The 25,005-nt window shown below is 33.4% G+C and overlaps 1 protein-coding gene across 1 annotated transcript in view; it reads right to left on the minus strand.

Moving 5' to 3' along the window:
• The window catches only part of CCDC178 (coiled-coil domain containing 178), a 362,657-nt gene that overhangs the window by 291,492 nt on the left and 46,160 nt on the right, over window positions 1–25,005 (minus strand). The window contains exons 8-9 of the mRNA XM_019930330.2: window positions 18,389–18,531; window positions 7,072–7,222 (exon numbers count right to left, since the gene is read on the minus strand). Of these exons, the coding sequence (XP_019785889.1) occupies window positions 7,072–7,222; window positions 18,389–18,531 (294 nt within the window). The remainder of the gene's footprint in view (window positions 1–7,071; window positions 7,223–18,388; window positions 18,532–25,005) is intronic.

Raw genomic sequence — 25,005 nt, forward strand, 5'->3', positions numbered from 1 at the left:
TAGGATTAATGATATGAAAGCCAAGAAATTTAATTAATGGAAATATTGTCTTTAAAAAAGTGAGCTGAGCAAAGGGCAAAGTTAAAAGTTTTCAGAATTTTGGAAAATGTGAAAATGCAGGCAAATTATTTAAGACATCAGAAATATAAGGCATATGATTTTTACTTGAACTTCTAATACTATACCACGATTCAACTTTCATTATTTTTCCATCACAATATTTTTTGTTAAAATTAGTAGTTATGTTAATATTTTAAAGTTTTAGAGACATTTATAACAGCTTTGTTTATAATACTTAAAAAATGAAAACATACTAAATGTCCAGTAACAAGGGACTAAGAGACTCTCAATGATTAAAATTATATTGTAAAATATAAAATGATTTTGCAATGTTTTTATATAAAGAGAAACATGTCATCATTACTGTATGCATATAATATCCTTTTAAAATATACTACAAGCCTATCTATATAAAACAAATATTAACAGTGACTATACTTAAATAGTGAGATCATAGATCAGTAATTTCTTCTACTCACATGAGTGTATTCTAAACTTTGAGGGATAAAATTAAGTATTTGTGCCATCCAAAAAGTGTCTAAAATAATTTTAGATAACAGTTTGTGTAATGAATCCCACCAATTTTATAAGGATCATAAGGAAGAAAATAGGATCCATTAGTAGCAACTGCAGTGTAGTATAGTGGTGAAAGCCTGACTGGAAATCATTTGAAGTGGGATTGCAAGGAGAGAAATAGAAATAATGAACACAGAAAATCCTTTCAAGGGGTTTTGCTGCAAAGTATAACAAGAAATACAATTTATCTTAGGGAAAGATTTAAAACCAAAAACATGAAGCATTCAAAACAGGAAAGTGGAAAGTAAAAGGAAAGAGAATAAACCTAAAGAAACAAAAAGAAAATTATAACTATAGAAACATACATTAACATTTCAGAAGTTGGAAAATTGTAGAATTACTAAGTCCAAGAGCCATATCTATTTTTTAATTCAATTTTTAAAAATTTGAAAAATCTCATTTAAAAAGTGAAAAATACATATACGATTAGAAATAAGAGATAAGCAAAAGTATAAAAGAGAATTCTATATCATATTATATTACATTTGAAATTTTTAATCCATTTGGATTATTTCTAGGACCATTAAAAATGATAAATGAATATCAAGGATAAATATATAGCCTGATAAGACTAATCATCATAAAATAAAACAACTGTCTATGAAAAATAAAACAATAATTCAAACAATCTAAAAAATTTAAAAGCAACAGTCATATTTTCACCAAGATGTTTTATGAAAATTTTAAGAAAAAGTTATTTAAATCTATCTTAATTCTCCAGGTAACAGAAAGGGAGAAAAGCTTCACAATTTATTTACAAAACCAGCATAATCCTGATAAGAAAATCTATCAAATATAGCACAAATTAAGAACACTGAAATACAGACTAACTTATGAATATGGATGCAAAATCTTATATAAAATAATTGCAAATCAAACTCAGCAGTAAATTAAAAGAATAAACCATAACCAAGCAGAGTTCACCCTAAGAATTTAAAAATGATTTAATTTTAATATAATACATCATTTCAATAGGTCAAATGAGAAACCATTTAAAATCATCTTTACAGATGCTTACATTCTGTGAAAGTAATCATCTATTCCTGATAGTTTTTATAACCTGAGTATACTTTTAAAATCTTTAAAATGATAATGAGCATAGGTTTGAAATCAATATTTACATAACATTAACAACTTCTTTAAAATAAAAATTGAAATAAAGAAAGCCAATTTCATAGATGTTATTTAATATTTTATACGTCACACAAAATATAGACATAATAAGAGATTAAAACCTTATGGTGAAAAAAACTAGCAATGTGTAATTTTATATATGTTACCACATTTTATCCATATAACACATAAATATTATATAATAAAACAATAACAAAAATTGCATTGCAGTTTGGCTGTATCACTTCATAACTTTGTGCACGAGATAAATCACTCTGCTTCTTTAGACTGGTTTCCTATTCGGTACATTAATAGTATTAATGATAATTATTAGCTTATTTATTTTTAATAAATAAACTGCTTAATTTGAAAGATTTTGAAATAAGAATATCAATCAAAAGGTATAGTTTAATAGATGTTTTGTGGTGTTTGGATTTATACTTACAGTGTCTAGAGCAATAAGTTAGCAATAAATATTAAATGTCTACTAAAAAAGACAACATCCAAAAATATGAAAATATCATATATGTAAGAGGAATTCGCTTATTTACAAACTTTATCTGTAAACTAAATTATGAAAAATATTTTGTATGCCTGTCATTGTTTAATAAAATATGAAAATCACAAAGGATTTCTATATCTTTTTTTTTTTTTTTTTTTGCGGTACACGGGCCTCTCACTGTTGTGGCCTCCTCTCCTGTTGCGGAGCACAGGTTCCGGATGCACAGGCTCAGCAGCCATGGCTCACAGGCCCAACCGCTCCGCAGCATGTGGGATCTTGCCAGACCGGGGCACGAACCCGTGTCCCCTGCATCGGCAGGCGGACTCTCAACCACTGCGCCACCAGGGAAGCCCAGGATTTCTATATCTTTAAACATCATATTTGTATTATTTTATCAAATGACTGGATAAAATGAAACGTAGATGGCTGTTTCTTTAATATCACAAGAAACAAAGAGTTGCAGATGATGAAATTATATTCTAAAAACAAATTCCTGAACTATGCGAGAAATAGACTTCAAAGAAAACATGGGGAAAAATTATAGAAAAGCAGCTTTACTTCTACATTTAAAACAAATTTGATCTTGACAATATTTTTAAAGTACTTAACCAATTTCAAGATGTTTTCTAGGTTACAAAATCCATTGTTTGCATAAATGAGACAGGAAAAATGTATTTTCATAGATACAATGACAACACTAGTTGGAGAAAAGTGTACATTAATGAGGTAAAGACTCTAAATTGAAAGCACGATATGCCTTGAAATTTTAAAGGATCAGTTAGGTTGTGTGTGCACTTAGGCAGCACTAATCTTTTATTTTTCTCTTGAACTAGAAGTGCCGATTGCATACCAAAAAATAATGCACGGAAATAATGCACATCATTGCTTTTAATTGAGTGCTTAATATGCCCACTTTGCAAATCTAGCTTAAAGGTTTTTATAATGAGGAAGATACAGAAAAAAAGTGTATCTAAACTTCATCATGTTCTCATCTTCTCTATAAAGTATGATAGCCCACAAATGATTTCCATAATTGAAGAATATTACTAACTTCATAAATACATTCACAGTATCTCATCAAAAATAACATTTTGTTATGGAGGGCCAGACTTGCTATTTTAGAAATGATCAAAAAAATTAAAAAGTGATTTTAGGTTTAGTGAATGAATTTTCCCTCTTTGAAAATATTTTATTACCAGTGATATTTTTATAAATGATAAATTTCAACATGATTAGAAAATTGAGGTCGTAACTATTTAACATTATATTATATTTTATTTCAATGTCTACAGTCTACATTCCACCTCATCAAGTGCTTTCCAGACTCACAAGGTGAAGTTATTTTCCCCCATTGCCCTTCCTTCCTTCCTTCTTTCCTTCCTCCCTCCCTGCCAACCTCCCTCCCTCCCTCCCTTCCTTTATTCATTAGTTAATTCACTCATTTGACAAGCCTAATATGGCTTTTTTTGAATGTCTATTATGACATTTTATCGAGTGCCTAATATGGGACAGGCACTGTGCAAGTTACACAGAGAAAACAAAAATCACAATGCACTTCCTGTCTTTAAAAAGCTTATAATCTAAAAAGAAGTATACAAGTGATCATTGATTTCAACAGACTGTTGGTGCCAGTAACAGTACAAGTATGGAGGTAAACACAGAGTACGAGAGTTCAAAGCAGACAGAACAAAGTGAAGAAATGGTTTCTCCAAGAATTTTCCTTCAATTTTCCAAGTTGAAGTTTAAAATGAGAGGATTCAGCCAGACAACAGTAGGATGGAGAAGATGAGCTGAGTTAAACACTGACATCATAATCAGAGGGAACAGTATTTATGAAAAGCTGGAAGAAGGAAACCCATGGCACATTCTGGTGTCTTGCAGTTTGTCCAGTAGCTAGAGAATAGTTAGAGGGAAAGAGGCAGCAAGAGAGAAGTTGGAGGTTGAAAACAAGGGCAGATTCCAAAGAGACTTGTATTACTACCTATTTAAGATCAGTTTCTTCCCACTTACTCATCCCAACTCATCCCCTCTGACACTTCAGCCCAGTGTGTTTTAGTTTAGTGATTTTCAGCCTTGCCTATTTCTGGATTCTTCTACATTGCCTATGCAGTGGTGTAAGCCACTCCCATCTTAACTCAAGTGCATACCCCCTACATTGCATAAATAAAAACAAAATACAAAAATTTTCTGAGAAAGAAAATTTTGAGAAATTCCAATCCAGCTCGCTAAAGAAGCTTGTAAAAGATACACTTTAGTAACAAGAAAAAAAACAATGCCAATTAGAAATGTCTGATAAAAAGAAAGAGCCGTGTGTTAAACTGGGAATGAATATTATCAAACATTTAGTGTGTAAATTAATAAGAAATTATCTTAATACAGGAATTACTAAATAAGAGGCATAACATGATGGAAAATAGAATATATGTCAGGAAAGTACATATGGTCCTTAAACTGTTCAAAAAGAATTTAATGATGTCGACTTCACATCTGTAAGTCAAATATGCATTCCAAAGATTCTAAAAATTTATAGCCCCAAAACATATAAATAAAACACATCTTAAGAAAATAATCAATTAGAAACATTCTAAACTTAGTTTCATCTAAAATATGGCTTCAAATTATGTAAAGCAAAAATATGGATAGAAAAAAATGAAAATAAAGAAATACACTATCATACTGAGATATATTTTAATACAGCTTTCATAGCAATTGATGCATTAGTCAGAAAATAAATCAGAAATATAAAAGAGTTAAATAACCCAATTATCATAGTTCACAAAATGAACCTATGTAGAACTGCACTCCATTATCAGAGAAAGCATTTTTCCAAAATCAAAAATTTACACAATTTACCTATATAGTATGAAATAAATTAAGCCTTAACAAAATATGAATAATATCTACCATATATACTACCTTTATGAACAAATTAGAATTACATTAAAAATCAATTCAAAATAAATAACTTTAACATTTAGTGCAGTTAGAAGGGTTAATCTGTCTGACTGATCACAGGCTGACTTTTCAGAGAGAGTCTGCCTTTGACGAAGTTCCAAGAAATTGATTAAGGTCCAATTTAGTAAAACTACCCAAATAAATGGAGAGATAGATCATGTTTATGTTTAAGGACCCCATCATAAAGATTTCATTTCTCCATCATATAATACATAAATGAATGAGATTCCAATCATAATTCCAATAAAATTTATGAAGGAAATGAACAAGAAAATGCTGAAATTTAATGGAAGCACAAAGGTCAAGAATAGCATAAAACTCTTAAAGAACTGTAAGACTGGGGGATTCATCATTATAGATAATCAAAGCTCATAATAGAAGTTTATTAATGTTGACATTAGGTATGGAGATAAACATGTTAAGTAGACCAAACAAATTAAAAAGAGAATGGAAAAAGAGATCCACACAAAACAAATAAGGAAGCCCCATATGTGAGAGATGATTCTAAATATTAATATATAAGTAAATACAGTAAGTTATAACAATTTGTTTTCTATATAAGGAAAAATGTAATTGGCACCTCACTTCACACCATACCAATATATGAATTTCAAATTGATTATGCTTCATATCTGGCAAGTAAAATATGCATTCCTAAAATTCTGCAGATAGTTTATTTCTTCTAAACTTGTAAGTAATAGAATGAGAAAAAATTCATTTTTTTGAATATTTTAAACATATTTAATCTAAAAGCATTATGTAAACATGAAAAGCAAAATTTCAAGCCATTTAGAATAAAATACCAAAGAATATTTTTTGACTCAAAGGCATAAAAAATTTATTTTAAAAGTTCAGAAAAACATAGCTCAAAGGAAAATATTAAATCTTACTACAGTAAAACTGAAGTTTCTCTTCATGAGAAGTTACCATAAAGAAACGAAAGAAGATTGGGTGAAAATATTTTTAATATGTAACTTTAAAATATTTAGAATCTGTAACATAAAACAAATTCTTATAAATCAATTAAAAAAAAAAACATCGATCAATGTATAGGGTAAAAACCATGAGCAGGTTTTTCACAGAAAAGGAAATACAAATGACCCTCCCCCAAAAAAGCCATTAAATATATGCTCAGTCTCACTCTTAATTATAGATTAATTTAAAAAGCCATAATGAAAACGTAATTCAAGAGCCTTATAATAGAAACTCACAAAAAACCCATTCTTAACTCTAGGTAGGAATGCAAATTGGTACAGGAATATGTATATTATTGCCTTTTACTGAACTATTATTTCTTTTCATCATTTTATTATTTCGTTTTACTAGTGCTTCCTTTTACTAAAGTGAATGAGATGCAACAGGAGAGGAAGGCAGAAAAGATGAGTCATAAGGGAAGATCAGTGAGACACCAAGTGTGAGAGGACTCAGCTCACCATTCCTGAAGGGAACCACCAGCCAGGGGATGCAGGTAGCTTCTAAAAGCTGAGAATGATCCCAGGCTGACAGCCACCAAGGAAACAAGGACCTCAGTTCTAAAACCACAGGAAGTGAATTTTGCCAAAACTGAATGAGCCTGAAAGCAGATTCATCCTGGAGTCTTTAGAAAGAAATGCAGGGCTGATGACACCTTGCTTTCAATCAGGAACGATCTGGAGCAGAGGAACTAGCTGAGCTATGACCCGGAGAAACTTCATGATAACTGGGTACTGTTTTAAGCTGCTAAATTTCTGGTAATAGGCAATAGAAAACCAATATAGAAAGAAACTGGCTAACTGTCATTTAATTATTAACAGAGAGTAAGTTCAGATAGCCATGGCACAAAGCTAATGTCAGTATTTTTAAAAATTTTAATTATGAAAACTCACCGTTTTTGATAAAGCAGCTAATTCCTTTCTTGATGACCTTGTTTCCTTCAATAATTTAATCATTGCCTCTTCATTCTCAATATTAATATTAACTTCTTGTATTGATGTACAGTGGAGATTAAACAGACTGTTAAGTTTATCTATCTCTTTCCTAAGAGAAAAAACAGTTGATTTTATCCGCACTGAAGGGGAAATTATATTTTAACTTATAGCTGAATTAGCTTCTGACTTAACCATGTAGATTAATGCAATTTATCTATTCCTAAAATTTTTCCCATCCCAAAGAAACTCCTGAAAAGTACTACTTAGATATAAACAGTAAGTAGTGAAAAAAACTTCAATTTGTTTCTGATGGAAAGGAACTGAGAGAAAAGTGATTTGTAAATTATTTAAAATAAACCACCTTTTGATTTGATTCCAGGTGAGAGACCTAAGCACCTTTGATTCAGAGGTTGGGTAGTACAGGGATGGAAAGGAAAGAAAAAAAGAAAGAGGAAAAAAGTAAGAGAAGAGAAGAAGCTGTAAAAGTGGAAAGATCACACATTACTAAAGCTCTGGTGTACTATCTTATCTCCCTCACAGTTAGAGCTAAAAAGCGGTAAACTACAGCTTAGGAAAACAAGGGGCCTATTTAAGAGAAGTAGTTGCCAAGGGGATCTTTTTCCTATGTGACATGTCACAGAAAAGACCAGTGCTAATCTGTAAAGCTACATAATCCCTTATCTTATCTGGTAGGTAGAAAACAAGTTCCAAATATAAAAGTCACTTTAAAGCATGGTCTTAGAGTTTAATATATGAAAAAAGTACAGTGAGAAAATGACAAAAGTATAACTTGCATAAAATATTAGCAAGTAATACAGATAAGCCCAATTTTTTAAGACACCATAAACAAAATAATAGAGTGGGAGATTTATCTGAAACCCATATAAGAGATCAAAGATTAAATCATTTGTGTGTAATAAAATCCTACAATGCAATATGGAATGGAAAACTTACCCAAGAGACAAACGAGCAGAGAAGATAAACAAGAATTCACAAGAAAATAAATGCCAATGGCCAATAAATATATGATGTGTTTACTGAATTTGCCCAGGCTATGCTATCATGCATAAGCCTGATTTTAGGAGTAGGGTCAAATGAACTGAAAGATATAACTGAAACTGAAAGATATAATCTCACAATATAAATGAAAATTAAAGCAACAAACAAATAGGCAAGAAGCTTGTCCTTTACCCTTCCATATCTGGAGAGTACAGGCTTCCTATCAGAATTCTAGAAGCCAGATCAATAATGAGAGATTGGGAGCCTGAGCATTTAAAATGTACATGTTTGGTTAAATTTCCTCCTTATGAAGTTAATTTTTCTTCTCTCAGTGGTATCCATTTCCCCAGTCCAGATAATAAACTAGATTTTGACTAAGAAGTGAGCAATTGCCCAGTGTCATGGAATGCAGGAGCTAAGTATTATTTTAGTTATCTCCTCATCCCTATTTCCTGAAGCATCAACTGCTGCCACCAATTCCTCAGCCTTCTAAGAATTTTTCAGTGTAAAACTTTGATTACTAGGTTTGCCCACACTGGTACTTTAGATTTCATCATTCTTGTATCTGCTAAATCAGAATAAATTTAGAAGAATAAAATGGGAAGAATCATTTTACCTGTTAAGAATTACTATAAAGTAGAGCAATCAAGACACCAAAGAATATATGCTGTGTGTTTCCATTTATATGGAATTCAAGAACAGCCCAAACTAACCATGGTGATAGAAGTGAGAATGGAGATGACTTTTTAGGAGAATGGTATGGACTGAGAAGGAGAACAAGAAAAAACTTCTAGTATGCTGGAAATTTTTTATATCTTAACCTGGGGCATGGTGACATGAGTGTATATACATATACATAAAAAATCATAAATGTATACATTTGATAGCACACATAATCATGTTTCTATATGTCTGTTAATTCTTAAAAAATAGTGAAGGAAAATTAAACATATCTTTAAAATTTTATTTAATAAAGCATTTATGACTCCACTGATGCTTATAAAAGAACTTCTAGAAAATGTACGTAAATGAGAAGAAAATTAACGAGTAAGTTATATGGTGTAACAAATAATAATGAGTAACGGAAGTAATAATAATATGCCTTTGGGTCCATCTAAATATTAATTATAAAAATCACCAGCTAATTCAAAATTGAGAAGGAAAAATTTTAGAAAATGGTACAAGATGGATAATGTTGTATTTGTAATTAATATGGACAAACGTGTTTGTGCCAAATAGATTAATGAAAAAAATTCTCTTCTGTCATCAAGAAAAAGAGAGAGGGCCCCCTTCCCCCCACCAAAAAAAAGAAATGAACGATGAGAAGTTACAACTGATACCACAGAAATACAAAAGATCATAAGAGACTACTATGAACAACTATATTCCAATAAAATGGACAATCTAGAATAAATGGACAAATTCTTAGAAATGTACAATCACACAAGACTGAACCAGGAAGAAATACAAAATATGAACAGACCAATTACCAGTAATGAAATTGAATCAGTAATTTTAAAACTCTCAGTGAACAAAAGTCCAGGACCAGGTGGCTTCACAGGTGAATTCTATCAAATATTTAGAGAAGAGTTAACACCTATCCTCAAACTATTCCAAAAAACTGCAGAGGAAGGAACATTTCTGAACTCATTCCACAAGGCCAGAAACACCCTGTTACCAAAACCAGACTGAAATATCTCAAAAAAAGAAAATTACAGGTCAGTATAACTGATGGACACAGATCCAAAAATCCTCAACAAAATATTAGCAAATGGAACCCAAAGAAACATTTAAAGTATCATACAGTGTGATCAAGTGGAATTTATCCCAGGGATACAAGGATTTTTCAATATCCACAAATTAGTTAATGTGAATAAAAAGCATAGGATCATCTCAATAGATGTTGAAAAAGCTTTTGACAAAATTCAACATCCATTTTTGATAAAAACTCTTAAAGTGGGAATAGAGGGAATATACCTCAACATAATAAAGGCCATATATGACAAACCCATAGATAACATCATACTGATTGGTGAAAAGCTGAAAACACTTCCTCTAAGATAGGAACAAAGCAAAGTTGCCCACTCTGGTCACTTTTATTCATCATAGTCTTGGAAGTCCTAACCATAGCATCAGACAAGAAAAAGAAATTTTTAAAAATCCAAATTGGAGGGCTTCCCTGGTGGCGCAGTGACTGAGAGTCCGCCTGCTGATACAGGGGACATGGGTTCATGCCCTGGTCCGGGAAGATCCCACATGCCGTGGAGCGGCTGGGCCTGTGAGCCATGGCTGCTGAGCCTGCACGTCCAGAGCCTGTGCTCCGCAACAGGAGAGGCCACAACAGTGAGAGGGCCGCGAACCGCAAAAAAAAAAAAAAAAAAATCCAAATTGGAAAGGAAGAAGTAATATTGTCGCTGTTTGTAGGTAACATGATAGTAGTCATAGAAAATCCTAAAGACACCACCAGAAAGCTACTAGAGCTCATCAATGAATTCAGTAAAGTTGCAGGATACAAAATTAATATCCAGAAATCTGTTGCATTTCTCTACACTAACAAACTATCAGAAAGTAAAATTAAGGAAACAGTCCCATTTGCTATTTCATCAAAAAGAATAAAATACCTAGGAATAAACCTACCTAAGGAGGTAAAAGACAGGTACTCAGAAAACTATAAGATGCTGATGAAAGAAATTGAAGACTACACAAATAGATGGAAAGATATACTGTGTTCTTGGATGTAAAAATTAATATTGTAAAAATGACCATACTACCAAAAGCAATCTACAGATTCAATGAAATCCCTATCAAAAGACCAATGGCTTTTTTCACAGAACAAGAACAAATAATTTTATAATTTTTAGGGAAATACAAAAGACTGCAAATAATTAAAACAACCTTGAGAAAGAAGAGGAGGAATCCTGGAGGATTCACGCTCCTTCATTTCAGACTATATGGCAAAGCTACAGTATCAAAACGGTATGGTACTGGCACAAGAACTGGCACATAGATCAATGAAATAGAACAAAGAGCCCAGACATAAACTCACACACTTAATTAATATATGACAAAGGAGGCAAGATGTATAATGGAGAAAAGACAGTCTCTTCAACAAGTGGTGCTGGGAAAACTAGAGAGTTACATGTAAAAGAATATTAGAACATTTTCTCACACCATATACAAAAATAAACTCAAAACAGTTTAAAGACATAAATGTAAGACCAGAAACCATAAAACTCCTAGGAGAAAACATAGGTAGAACACTCTGTGACATAAATCATAGCAATATATTTTTGGATCTGTCTCCTAAAGCAAGGGAAATAAAATCAAAAAAAAAAAAGGAACTTAAATTTTGCACAGCAAACGAAACCATCAACAAAACAAAAACACAACATACTGAATGGGAGAAAATATTTGTTAATGACATGACTGATAAGGGGTTAGTATGCAAAATATATAAACAGCTCATACAACTCAACATCAAAAAACAAGTAACACAATCATAAAATGGGCAGAAGACCTGAACAGACATTTTTCCAAAGAAGACGTACAAAAGGCCAACAGGCACATTAAAAAATGCTCAACAACATTAATCATAAGATAAATGTAAATTAAAACCACAATGAGCTATCACGTTACACCTGTCAGAATGGCTATCATCAAAAAGAACAAAAAAAAAACAAATTTTGGAAAGGATGTGGAGAAAAGGGATCCCTCCTACACTGTTGGAGGGAATGTAAACTGGTGCAGCCGCTGTGGAATACAGTATGGCAGTTTCGCAGAAAACTAAAAATAGAATTACCATATGACCCAGCAATTCTACTCCTGGGTATATATCTGAAAAATACAAGAACTCTAATTGGAAAATATACATGCACCCCAATATACATAGCAGGATTATTTACAATTACCAAGATATGGAAGCAACCTAAGTTCCACCAGTAGAATAAATGGATAAAGAAGATATGGCTTGCATATATATATGTATACATATATACATATATATACATATATATATACATACATATATACATATATATATATGTAAAATGGAATATTACTCAGCCATAAAAAAGAATACAATTTTGAGCAGAAGCAAGAATAATGACAATCTTTCTGCCTGTGGAACAAAAACCACATTTACATAAAGATAGACAAGATGAAAAGGCAGAGGGCTATATACCAGATGAAGGAACAAGATAAAACCCCAGAAAAACAACTAAATGAAGTGGAGATAGGCAGCCTTCCAGAAAAAGAATTCGGAATGATGATAGTGATGGTGATCCAGGACCTCAGAAAAAGAATGGAGGCAAAGATCGAGAAGATCCTAGAAGTGTTTAACAAAGATCTAGAAGAATTAAAGAACAAACAGAGATGAACAATAACTAAAATGAAAAATACACTAGAAGGAATCAATAGCAGAATAACTGAGGCAGAAGAACGGATAAGTAACCTGGATAACAGAATGGTGGAATTCACTGCTGCAGAGGAGAATAAAGAAAAAAGAATGAAAATAGCCTAAGACACCTCTGGGACAACATTAAACGCAAGAACATTTGCATTATAGGGATGCCAGAAGGAGAAGAGAGAAAGAACCAGAGAAAACATTTGAAGAGAGGATACTCGAAAAATTCCCTAACATGGGAAAGGAAATAGCGACCAAAGTCCAGGAAGCGCAGAGAGTTCCATACAGGATAAACCCAAGGAGAAACAGGCTGAGACACATAGTAACCAAATTGGCAAAAATTAAAGACAAAGAAAAATTATTGAAAGCAGCAAGGGAAAAACGACAAATAACATACAAGCAAACTCCCATAAGGTTAACAGCTGATTTCTCAGCCGAAACTCTACAAGCCAGAAGAGAGTGGCATGATATACTTAAAGTGATGAAAGGGAAGAACCTACAACCAAGAGTACTCTACCCAGCAAGGGTGTCATTCAGATTTGATGGAGAAATCAAAAGCTTTACAGGTAAGCAAAAGCTAAGAGAATTCAGCACCACCAAACTGGCTCTACAACAAATGCTAAAGGAACTTCTCTAAGTGGGAAAAACAAGAGAAGAAAAGGACCTACAAAAACAAACCCAAAACAATTAAGAAAATGGTCACAGGAACATACATATTGATAATTACCTTAAACGTGAATGGATTAAATGCTCCAACCAAAAGACACAGGCTTGCTGAATGGATACAAAAACAAGACCCACATATACGCTGTCGACAAGAGACCCACTTCAGACCTAGGGACACATACAGACTCAAAGTGAGGGGATAGAAAAAGATATTCCATGCAAATGGAAATCAAAAGAAAGCTGGAGTAGCAATACTCATATCCGATAAAACAGACTTTAAATTAAACAACGTTACAAGGGATGAGGGAGGACACTACATAATGATCAAGGGATCAATACAAGAAGAAGATGTAACAATTATAAATATATATGCACCCAACATAGGAGAACCTCAATACATAAGGCAACCGTAACAGCTATAAAAGAGGAAATCAACAGTAACACAATAATAGTGGGGGATTTTAACACCTCACTTACATCAATGGACAGATCATCCAAACAGAAAATTAATAAGGAAACACAAGTGTTAAGTGACATAATAGATCAGATAGATTTAATTGATATTTATAGGACATTCCATCCAAAAACAGCAGATTACACTTTCTTCTCAAGTGTGCATGGAACATTCTCCAGGATAGATCATATCTTGGGTCACAAATCAAGCCTCAGTAAATTTAAGAAAACTGAAATCATATCAAGCATCTTTTCTGACCGCAACGCTATGAGATTAGAAATCAATTACAGAGAAAAAAACGTAAAAAACACAAACACATGGAGGCTAAACAATACATTACTAAAAAACCAAGAGATCACTGAAGAAATCAAAGAGGAAATCAAAGAATACCTAGAGACAAAGGACAATGAAAACACGACGATCCAAAAACTATGGGATGTGGCAAAAGCAATTCTAAGAGGGAAGTTTATAGCTATACAAGCCTACCTCAAGAAACAAGAAAAATTTGAAATAAAAAAATCTAACCTTACAACTAAAGGAACTAGAGAAAGAAGAACAAACAAAACACAAAATTAGCAGAAGGAAAGAAATCATAAAGATCAGAGCAGAAATAAATGAGATCAAAACAAAGAAAACAATAGCAAAGATCAATAAAACTAAAAGCTGGTTCTTTGAGAAGATAAACAAAATTGATAAACCATTAGCCAGACTCATCAAGAAAAAGAGGGAGAGGACTCAAATCAATAAAATTAGAAATGGAAAAGGAGAAGTTAAAACAGACACCACAGAAACACAACGCATCCTAAGAGACTACTACAAGCAACTCTATGCCAATAAAATGGACAACCTGGAAGAAATGGACAAATTCTTAGAAAGGTCTAACCTTCCAAGACCGAACCAGGAAGAAATAGAAAATATGAACACACCAAGCACAAGTAATGAAATTGAAACTGTGACTAAAAATCTTCCAACAAACAAAAGTCCAGGACCAGATGGCTTCACAGATGAATTCTATCAAACATTTAAAGAGCTAACACCAATCCTTCTCAAACTCTTCCAAAAAATTGCAGAGGAAGGAACAGTCCCAAACTCATTCTATGAGGCCACCATCACCCTGATACCAAAACTAGACAAACATACTACCAAAAAAAAAAATTACAGACCAATATCACTGATGAATATAGATGCAAAAATCCTCAACAAAATACTAGCAAACAGAATCCAACAACACATTAAAAGGATCATACACCATGATCAAGTGGGATTTATCTCAGGGATGCAAGGATTCTTCAAAAAATGGAAATTGATCAATGTGATACACCATATTAACAAATTGAAGAAGAAAAACCATATGATCATCTCAATAGATGCAGAAAATGCTTTTGACAAAATTCAACACCAATTTATGATAAAAAGTATGCACAAAGTGGGCACAGAGGGAAACTACATCAACATAATAAAGACCATATATGACAAACCCACAGCAAACATCATTCTCAATGGTGAAAAACTGAAAGCATTTCCTCTAACATCAGGAACAAGACAAGGAAGTCCACTCTCACCACTATTGTTCAACATAGTTCTGGAAGTCCTAGCCACGGCAATCAGAGAAGAAAAGGAAATAAAAGGAATGCACACCAGAAAAGATGAAGTAAAACCATCACTGTTTGCAGATGACACGATACTATATAGAGAGAATACTAAAGATGCCACCAGAAAACTACTAGAGCTAATCAAATTTGGTAAAGTTGCAGGATACAAAATTAATGTACAGAAAGCTCTTGCATTCCTATACACTAATGATGAAAAATCTGAAAGAGAAATTAAGGAAACACTCCCATTTACCATTACAACAAAAAGAATAAAATACCTAGGAATAAGCCTACCTAGGGAGACAAAAGACCTGTATGCAGAAAACCACAAGACACTGATGAAAGAAATTAAAGACGATACCAAAAGATGGAGAGATATACCATGTTCTTGGCTTGGAAGAATCAACATTGTGAAAATGACTATACTACCCAGAGCAATCTACAGATTCAATGCAATCCCTATCAAGTTACCAATGGCATTTTTACGGAACTAGAACAAAAAATCCTAAAATTTGTATGGAGACACAAAAGACCCCAAATAGCCAAAGAAGTCTTGAGGTTAAAAAAAATGGAGCCGGAGGAATCAGACTCCCTGACTTCAGACTATACTACAAAGCTACAGTAATCAAGACAACATGGTACTGGCACAAAAACAGACATATAGATCAATGGAACAAGATAGAAAGCCCAGAAATAAACCCACACACCTAAGGTCAACTAATCTATGATAAAGGAGGCAAGGATATACAATGGAGAAAAGACAGTCTCTTCAATAAGTAGTGCTGGGAAAACTGGACAGTGATATGTAAAAGAATGAAATTAGAACACTCCCTAACACCATACACAAAAATAAACACAAAATGTATTAGAGACCTAAATGTAAGACTGGACACTATAAAACTCTTAGAGGAAAACATAGGAAGAACACTCTTTGACATAAATCACAGCAAGATCTTTCTTGATCCTCTTCCTAGAGTAATGGAAATAAAAACAAAAATAAACAAATGGGATATAATGAAACTTAAAAGCTTTTGCACAGCAAAGGAAACCATAAACAAGATGAAAAGACAACCCTCAGAATGGGAGAAAATATTTGTAAATGAATCAGCGGACAAAGGATTAATCTCCAATATATATAAACAGCTCATGCTGCTGAGTATTATAAAAACAAACAACCCAATCCAAAAATGGGCAGACCTAAATAGACATTTCTCCAAAGAAGATATACAGACTGCCAACAAACACATGAAAGAATGCTCAACATCACTAATTATTAGAGAAATGCAAATCAAAACTACAATGAGGCATCACCTCACACCAGTTAGAATGGGTATCATCAGAAAATCTATGAACAACAAGTGCTGGAGAGGATGTGGAGAAAAGGGCACCCTCTTGCACTGTTGGTGGGAATGTAAATTGATACAGCCACTATGGAGAACACTATGGAAGTTCCTTAAAAAACTAGAAACAGAATTACCATATGACCCAGCAATCCCACTACTGGGCATATACCCAAAGAACACCATAATTCAAAAAGACACATGCACCCAAATGTTCATTGCAGCTCTATTTACATAGCCAGGTCGCGGAAGCAACCTAAATGCCCACTGACAGATGAATGGATGAAGAAGATGTGGTACATATATACAATGGAATATTACTCAGCCATAAAAAGGAATGAAATTGGGTCATCTGTAGAGACGTGGATGGATCTAGAGACTGTCATACAGAGTGAAGTAAGTCAGAAAGAGAAAAACGAATATCGTATATGTGCAACCTAGAAAAATGGTACAGATGAACTGGTCTGCAGGGCAGAAATAGAGACACAGATGTAGAGAACGTATGGACACCAAGGGGAGAAAGTGGTGGGGGGTGGGGGTGTGATGAATTGGGAGATTGGGATTAACATGTATACACTGATGTGTATAAAATGAATGACTAATAAGAACCTGCTGTATAAAAAAATAAATGAAACTCAAAAATAAAAAAGAAAAGAATAAAATCTTATCATTTGCAACAATGTGGATGGACTTTGAGGGTATTATGTTAAGTGAAATAAGCCAGACAAAGAAAAATACTGTATGATATAACTTATATGTGGAATCTAAAAACTAAAACAAACTGATGAATACAGCAAAAATGAAACAGACCTACAGATATAGAGAACAAACTAGTGGTTACTAGTGGGGAGAGGGAAGTGCGGAGGGCACGAAAGCGTTTAGGGGATTAAAAGTAAAAACTATTATGTATAAAATAAATAAGCTACAAGGATATACTGTACAACACAGGGAATGTAACCAATATTTTGTAACTACAAATGCAGTATAACCTTTAAAATTGTGAACCACTATGTTGTATAACTATAACTTATATAATATTGTACTTATACTATATCTCAATTAAAAAAATGTTTAAGCACATGTTGAAATAGACATCAGATGTGAGGAAATATAAATATCTTAATAAGTGCATGTTATCCAGATCATAGGATGAGGTACAAACTTTTGCTCTTCATTTTGCTTATATTTACTTGACTCTAGCTCCATAGTGAGTATGACTTTTTCTGTACTAAACCACTGATCAGTTTGAATAAATAAAAATTTTATATCATACAGAAACATGAAGAATTTAAAACCAACAAGAGGAAGTAGAAGAATATCATAAAATATAAATACATCAGAAATGTAATAAAAAGTCAATAATATGCAAAATATAATTAATCTATATATATTTAAAATATTACATTTTACTAGAAATCAAAAAAATGAGTTTAATTAATTAGATGCTATGCTTATAATTAATACAAGGCTATATAATTTGTTTTTTATAGTATCCCATGCTGGAATCTTTTTTCAAAGAGTTACTTTTTCACATAGTTAGCAGGGATATATACTGTTATAGCATAGCCACAGGCAATTTGGCAACATGTATCAAGAGCTTTAAAATGACACCGAAAAATACTGCTTTAGGAATTTATACACAATTAGTTTACATATGTAAAAGACATGTTAATTTATACATAAACTTGGTAACAAGATAGATGTGGCAATTTAGATTCTTCCCTTTCTCTTTATCTGAATTTCTTATACAGGAATATATATTACATTTTAATTAATATTTTACTTCTAAATGCTATAAGTAACATTTGTGAAAAATACTTACTTGTAGGCTTCTATGGTTATTTCATCATCACGAATATCATTTTCCATGTCTATTTTACTTTGTTTAGCTTTGAATTTGACTTTTTCAAGATTTTCTACAGCTTCTTCATGTTCTCCATGAACCTGTTTGTATAGTTCCATTACCTAGAAATAAAAATATGTGTGCTAATATATGCACTTAATGGCTAATTAAAATAATCAGACAAGAGAAAGATCAGAGAAGGGAGTTAAAGTAGTTGTTTTTTTTTGTTTTGTTTTGTTCTGTTCTTTTGCGGTACGCGGGCTTTGCACCGCTGTGGCCTCTCCCGTGGTGGAGAACAGGCTCCAGATGCGCAGGCTCAGCGGCCATGTCCCACGGGCCCAGCTGCTCCGCGGCATGTGGTACCCTCCCGAATCGGGGCACGAACCCGTGTCCCCTGCGTCGGCAGGCGGACTCCCAACCACTGCGCCACCAGGGAAGCCCCTAAAGTAGTTTTGATTTAGATTATAAACGTTCTTTATATCAATTTTCTTTCCATATTTAGTCTATTGTTTAGCACAGTAGTTTCAGGTTTCTTTTACCCTGAGAGGCATCAATACTAGAGATGTAGAAAAGTTACTGAAGAAAATGACTTTAATATCCCAGTTAACATGACCAAAATAAAATCATTATTTTTTTACCTACAAAAACTATGACTTTTTATTGTTCAAATATTGTAGAAAAATCAGAAAACACAGATGAAAAAAGAAAATTTTATAAATTACCTATAATCTTCTCACTCATGAATAACCATTACTATCTTAATGCAAGGGCCCAAAATATTCCATTTTTATTGTTTTCATTAATTATTAGATATCATAAACATACTCCCTTCTCTCTCCCGGCCTCTCTTCTCTATCAGACTAAAGGGAAAGGGTGGTTGTAGTGGTCATGGTTGGAAGGAACTCCAGTTCAGGATGTCCTGTTGGAAAGTTGGAGGGAGAGGAGTAGAACAAGGTACTAAGGAGGGAGCAGTCCTTTACCCAGGGGCCGAGTGGTGGATCTATATGAGGCAGTAGCCTCCCGAAAACAGCAGTAATTTTCATTAATTTTTATTTCATTGTATTAATTTTATTGTGATAAGAACATTTAACATGATTATCTATCTTTTAACAAAATTTTAAGTGTACAACACAGTAAACTGTAGGCACTATGCTGTACAGCAGATCTCTAGAACTTATTCATCTCACATAACTAAATCTTTATATCCATTGAAAAACAACTCTCCATTTCCCCTCCCCAAGCCCCTACCAACCACCATTCTACTCTGTGCTTCTATGAGCGTGACTATTATAGATACCTCATGTAAGTGGAATCATGCAGTATTTATCTGTGACCTGCTTATTTACTTAGCACAATAATGTTCTCCAGGTTCCTCCATGTTGTCACATATGGAAGGCTTCCTTCTTTTTAAAGGCTGAATTATATTCCATTGTATACATATACCACATACATTTTAGAATTAGCTTGTCAAGGTCCACAAAGAGACCTGTTGAGATTTTGTGACTGTATTTAATTTACAGATCAATTTGGAGCGAATGCTACAAAATTTAGCCTTCTAATACATTAACATATTTATCTATGTAGCACTTTTAAATTTCTCTCAGTAATAGTCATAGTTTTCTGAATAGGGGCTTTGCATATCATTTGTTACATTTATTCCTAGATATGTTTTATTTTATGCTCTAACAAATGCTATTTTAAAATAAATTTTATTTTCAGATTTGTTGCTGGTATATAGTAATGTATGGATTTTAAAATTTTACCTTTGTATGCAACTGTAATTCATCTGTGGACTTGTCTAGATTTTATGTGTACATAATTACATAGTCTGTGCAGCAAAGGAAACCATCAACAAAACAAAAAGACAACCTACCGAATAGAAGATATTTGCAAATCATATAACCAATAAGGGGTTAATATCCAAAATATATAAAGAACTCATACAACTCAACAACAACAAAAAACCAAACAACTCAATTTTAAAATGGGCAAAGGGGATAAACAACAAGGTCCTACTGTATAGCACAGGGAACTATATTCAATATCCTGTGATAAGCCATAATGGAAAAGAATATAAAAAAGAATGTATATGTATGTATAACTTAATCACTTTGCCATACACCAGAAATTAACACAACACTGTAAATCAACTATACTTCAATTTTTAAAAATGGGCAAAGGGGCTGAACAGACCTTTTTTTTGGGGGGGGGGGCATCCTGCCATCCTGTTTCTTTTTTTAAAATTTTTATTGGGGTATAATTAATTTACAATGTTGTGTTAGTTTCAGGTGTACAGCAATAGACTTTTTTCCAAAGAAGACATACAGATGGCCAACAGGCACATACTTGAAAAGGTATTCAACATCACTAATTATTATGGAAATGAAAATAAAAACCACAATGAGATTTTACCACATGCCAATTAGAATGGTTATTATCAAAAAAGGAAGAAATAACAAGTGTTGAGAGGATGTGGAGAAACGGGAACCCTTGTGAACTGTTAGTGGGAATGCAGCCACTATGAAAAACAGTATGCAGATTCCTCAGAAAAATTAAGAACAGAATTAACATATGATCCAGCTATTCTGCTTCTGGGTATTAATCCAAAGAATATGAATACACTAATTTGAAAATATATATGCACCCCAATGTTCACTGCATCACTATTTACAATAGCCAAGATATGGAACAACCTAAGGGCCCATCAAGGGATGAATGGATGAAGAGATAAAGAGATGTGGTATATATACACACACACACACACACACACATGTATATATATCTATAAAACAGATACTACTCAACCATAAAAAAAGAAAGAAATCTTGCCATTTGTGACAACATGGACGGTCCTTGAGGGTATTATGCTAAGTGAAATAAGTCAGATGAAGAAAGACAAATATCGTGTGATTTAACTCATATGTGGAACGTAAAAAACAAATAAAAAACTCCAAAATAAGTGAACAAACCAAACCAAACCAAAGAAACATGTAGATACAGAAAACAGAGTAGTGGTTACCAGAAGGGAAGGGGAGGGAGAAGTGGGTAAAGGGGGTCAACTGTATGGTGATGGATGGTTATCGTGTATACAGAAGAAGATATATCATGTTATAAACTTATATAAATATATAACATTTAAGAGAAGGCACAAGTAAATATCAGGAATGAAAAAGGAAAGCACTACATATTCTATAGACTATAGAAAAGATAAAAGGATACTAAGAAAGTCTTCCAACAAAATTTGAAATTGTGATGAAATGGACATATTCTTAGAAAACTACAACTAACCAAAATGGACACAGGAAGAAACAGAATAACTGAACAATCTTATTGAGGAAATTGAATTTGTAATTAAAAACCTTTCCAAAACAAACAAGAAACAAAACTGGAAAACTTTAGCTAGATGGCTTCAATAGTAAATGCTAATTAATAATGTTAGTCTTTCGCACTCTTCTAGATAATAGGAAAAGAAGAAATACTCCCAAGTTACCTTTAAAAATCTAGCAAACCCTTAAAACCCAAACCTGACAAGGACATTATTAAATAATTATATGACCTTCTTACTCATGAATTTAGATTTAAAACCCTAAACAAATAATTAGCAAATCAAGTCTAGCACCATGTAACATCTTACTTAATAGAAAAAAATTTATTAATTCTTCCCCTTTGAAACTGGGAATGTGACAATGATGCCAAATATTACTCCCTCTAGTCAGCATTGTAGTGGAGATCTCAGCCAGCAAAGGTCCTAGCCTTACTAGAGGCAATATAATACAGCAAAATGTATACAGATTTGGAAGGGGAGGACATAAAACTGTCCCTACGTGCCCATTAATTTCTAGAATAGCACAGATATTAGTAACCTCTACAAGATTTTCCTTTAGGCACAGGAACGTAGGGGTAGAGACTTTGGCAGGGAGCCAGGATTATACCAAGATGATGGGATAAGCAAACAAAGGCTCAGGAAACATAATAGAATTTCTACTATCAAAGGAAGAAAAGCAATAAATAATGTCCTGTGTCCAATTTGTCCCGTAGGTATTGCTGGGGTGGTGGTCTCAGTGTTGGGGGCATTGGTGATGTCATATGAGGCAAATTCATCTCCAAGGAAAGTCCTTGGACGGGCTCAGTGTGGGACTGGTACAACCTTCCCACATGGATACTCTCCTAGGTTGATGTTAATAATATTTTTGTGGCTCTCATAACAGTGTTATGAGACTGAGCTGCTTGTAGAATTTGAAGGTCACGTTGAGCCTTTGAGCTTAGTTTGCAAGTAGCAATGTATTAAGGCTCAAGCACATTGGCTAGAGGTCTTGCATTATTTAAGCTGTTGGGTTGCTTCAGCAGGCCTTTAGCCAGGACCTCAGTCAAGACAGCAGAATAAAAAACAAAACAAAACAAAGCTATATTACAAACAAAACACTATCTTACACGTCTCCAACCCTCCAGCGATCATGAATTTGCTTTCCATCTTTATGGATTTACCTATTCTGGATATTTCAGCTAAATGAAATCATATAATATGTGATCTTTTGTACCTGGCTTCTTTTAGCATAATGCTTCAAGGTTTACCCATGTTGTGACATACATCAGTACTTCATTTCTTTTTATGGCTGAATAATATTCCATCGTGTGGATGTATTACATTTTGTTTAGTCATTCATCAGTTGAAGGGCACTGGACAGTTTCACCTTTGTCTGTTCTGAACAGTGCTGCTATGAACATTTACGTACAAGGGTTTCGTGTTTTGCTTTTTATGTATTTAGTTATTTATTTTTGTGGTACGCGGGCCCCTCACTGCTGTGGCCTTGCCCGCCGCGGAGCACAGGCTCCGGACGCGCAGGCTCAGCGGCCATGGCTCACAGGCCCAGCCACTCCGCGGCACGTGGGATCCTCCCGGACCAGGGCACGAACCCACATCCCCTGCATCGGCAGGCGGACTCTCAACCACTGCGCCACCAGGGCAGCCCTTTTTGTTTGTTTTTTAACATCAGTTTTCAATTATTTGGGGGTATATACCTTGGAGTGGATTTGCTAAAGCATATGGTAATTCTGTTTTACTTTCTGAGGAAACACCAAACTGTTTTCCACAGTGGCTCTACCATTTTACATTCCCACCAGCAGAGTACAATGGTTCAAGTTTCTCCACATCCTCACCCAAACTGGTTATCTTACACTTTGTTTTTAACTTTATCCTAATGGGTATGAGTGGTATCTCATTGTGGGTTTGATTTGCATTTTCCTAATGACTAATGATGTTAAGCATCCATCTTTTCATGTGTTTGCTGCCCATTTCTATGTCTTTTGGAGATATGTCTGCTCAAGTCTTTTGCCCATTTTTAAATGGGTTGTTTGTCTTTTCTGGTTGTTGAATTATAAAAGTTCTTTATATATCCTGCATACTACACCTTTTGTAATATATAATTTGCAACATTTTCTCTCATTCTGTAAGTTGTCTTTTTACTTTTATGGTAGTGTACTGTAATGGACAAAAGGTTTTAATTTTGATGAAGTCCAATTTCTCTGTTTTTTCTTATGTTGCTTATGCTTTTAGTGTCATATCTAAAAAAACCATTTCCAAATTCAAGGTGATGAAGATTTACCCCTAAGTTTTCTTTTAAGAGTTTTATAGTTTTAGCTCTTACATGTAGAATTATGATCCACTTTTAATTAACGTGTGTATGTGCTGGGAAGTAGGGGTCTTAACTTTACTCTTTTGAATACATGTGGATATCCAATGTCCCAGCACCATTTGTTGAAGAGACTACTGTTTCCCCACAAATGGTCTTGGCACCCTTGTCAAAAGCAATTAACCATAGATAAATGGGTTTATTTCTGCAATCTCAATTCTACTCTCTACTTTTCTGTATTTATGCAAATGCCACTTTTTTTTTGCTTCCTACAGCTTTGTACTAAGTTTTAAAATCAGAAAGTGTGAATTCTCTAAGGTGTCCTTCATTTCCAAGACTGTTTTGGCTTTTTGGGATCCCGTGCAATTCCGTATCAATATTAGAACAGGCTTTTCAATTTCTGCAAAAAGATCTTGAGAGTTTGTCAGATATTGCATTTAATCTGAAGATAGCTTTGGGTACCATTGACATATTAACAATATTAAGTCAAATCCGTGAACACGGATTATCTTTCTATTTATTTAGGTCTAATTTATTTCAGCAAAATATTATAGTTTTTAGTGAAAAAGTCTTGCACTTTATTAAATTTATTCCTACTTTATCATGTTTAATGGTATTAAGTAGAACTGTTTTCTTAATTTCATTTTTGGATTGTTCAAAACTAGTATATGAAAATACAACTGAGTTTTGTGTGTTGAGCTTGCATCCTCCAACTTTACTAAACTTGTTTATTAGCTCTAATAGTTTGTTTTGTGAATTCTTCATGATTTTCTATATGTAAGATCATGTCCTCTGCAAATAGAGATCATTTTACTTCTTCCTTTACAATCTGGATGCCTTTTATTTATTTTTCTTGCCTATCTGCTTTATTAAAAGTCCATTGATTTAAATGTTAATCTCATCCAAAAAACTGCTTCACAGAAACATCTATAATAACGTCTGATCAAATACCTGGGCATCCTGGCC

This window comes from Tursiops truncatus, chromosome 13 (assembly GCF_011762595.2).
Source record: "Tursiops truncatus isolate mTurTru1 chromosome 13, mTurTru1.mat.Y, whole genome shotgun sequence".
Lineage (NCBI taxonomy): Eukaryota > Metazoa > Chordata > Mammalia > Artiodactyla > Delphinidae > Tursiops > Tursiops truncatus.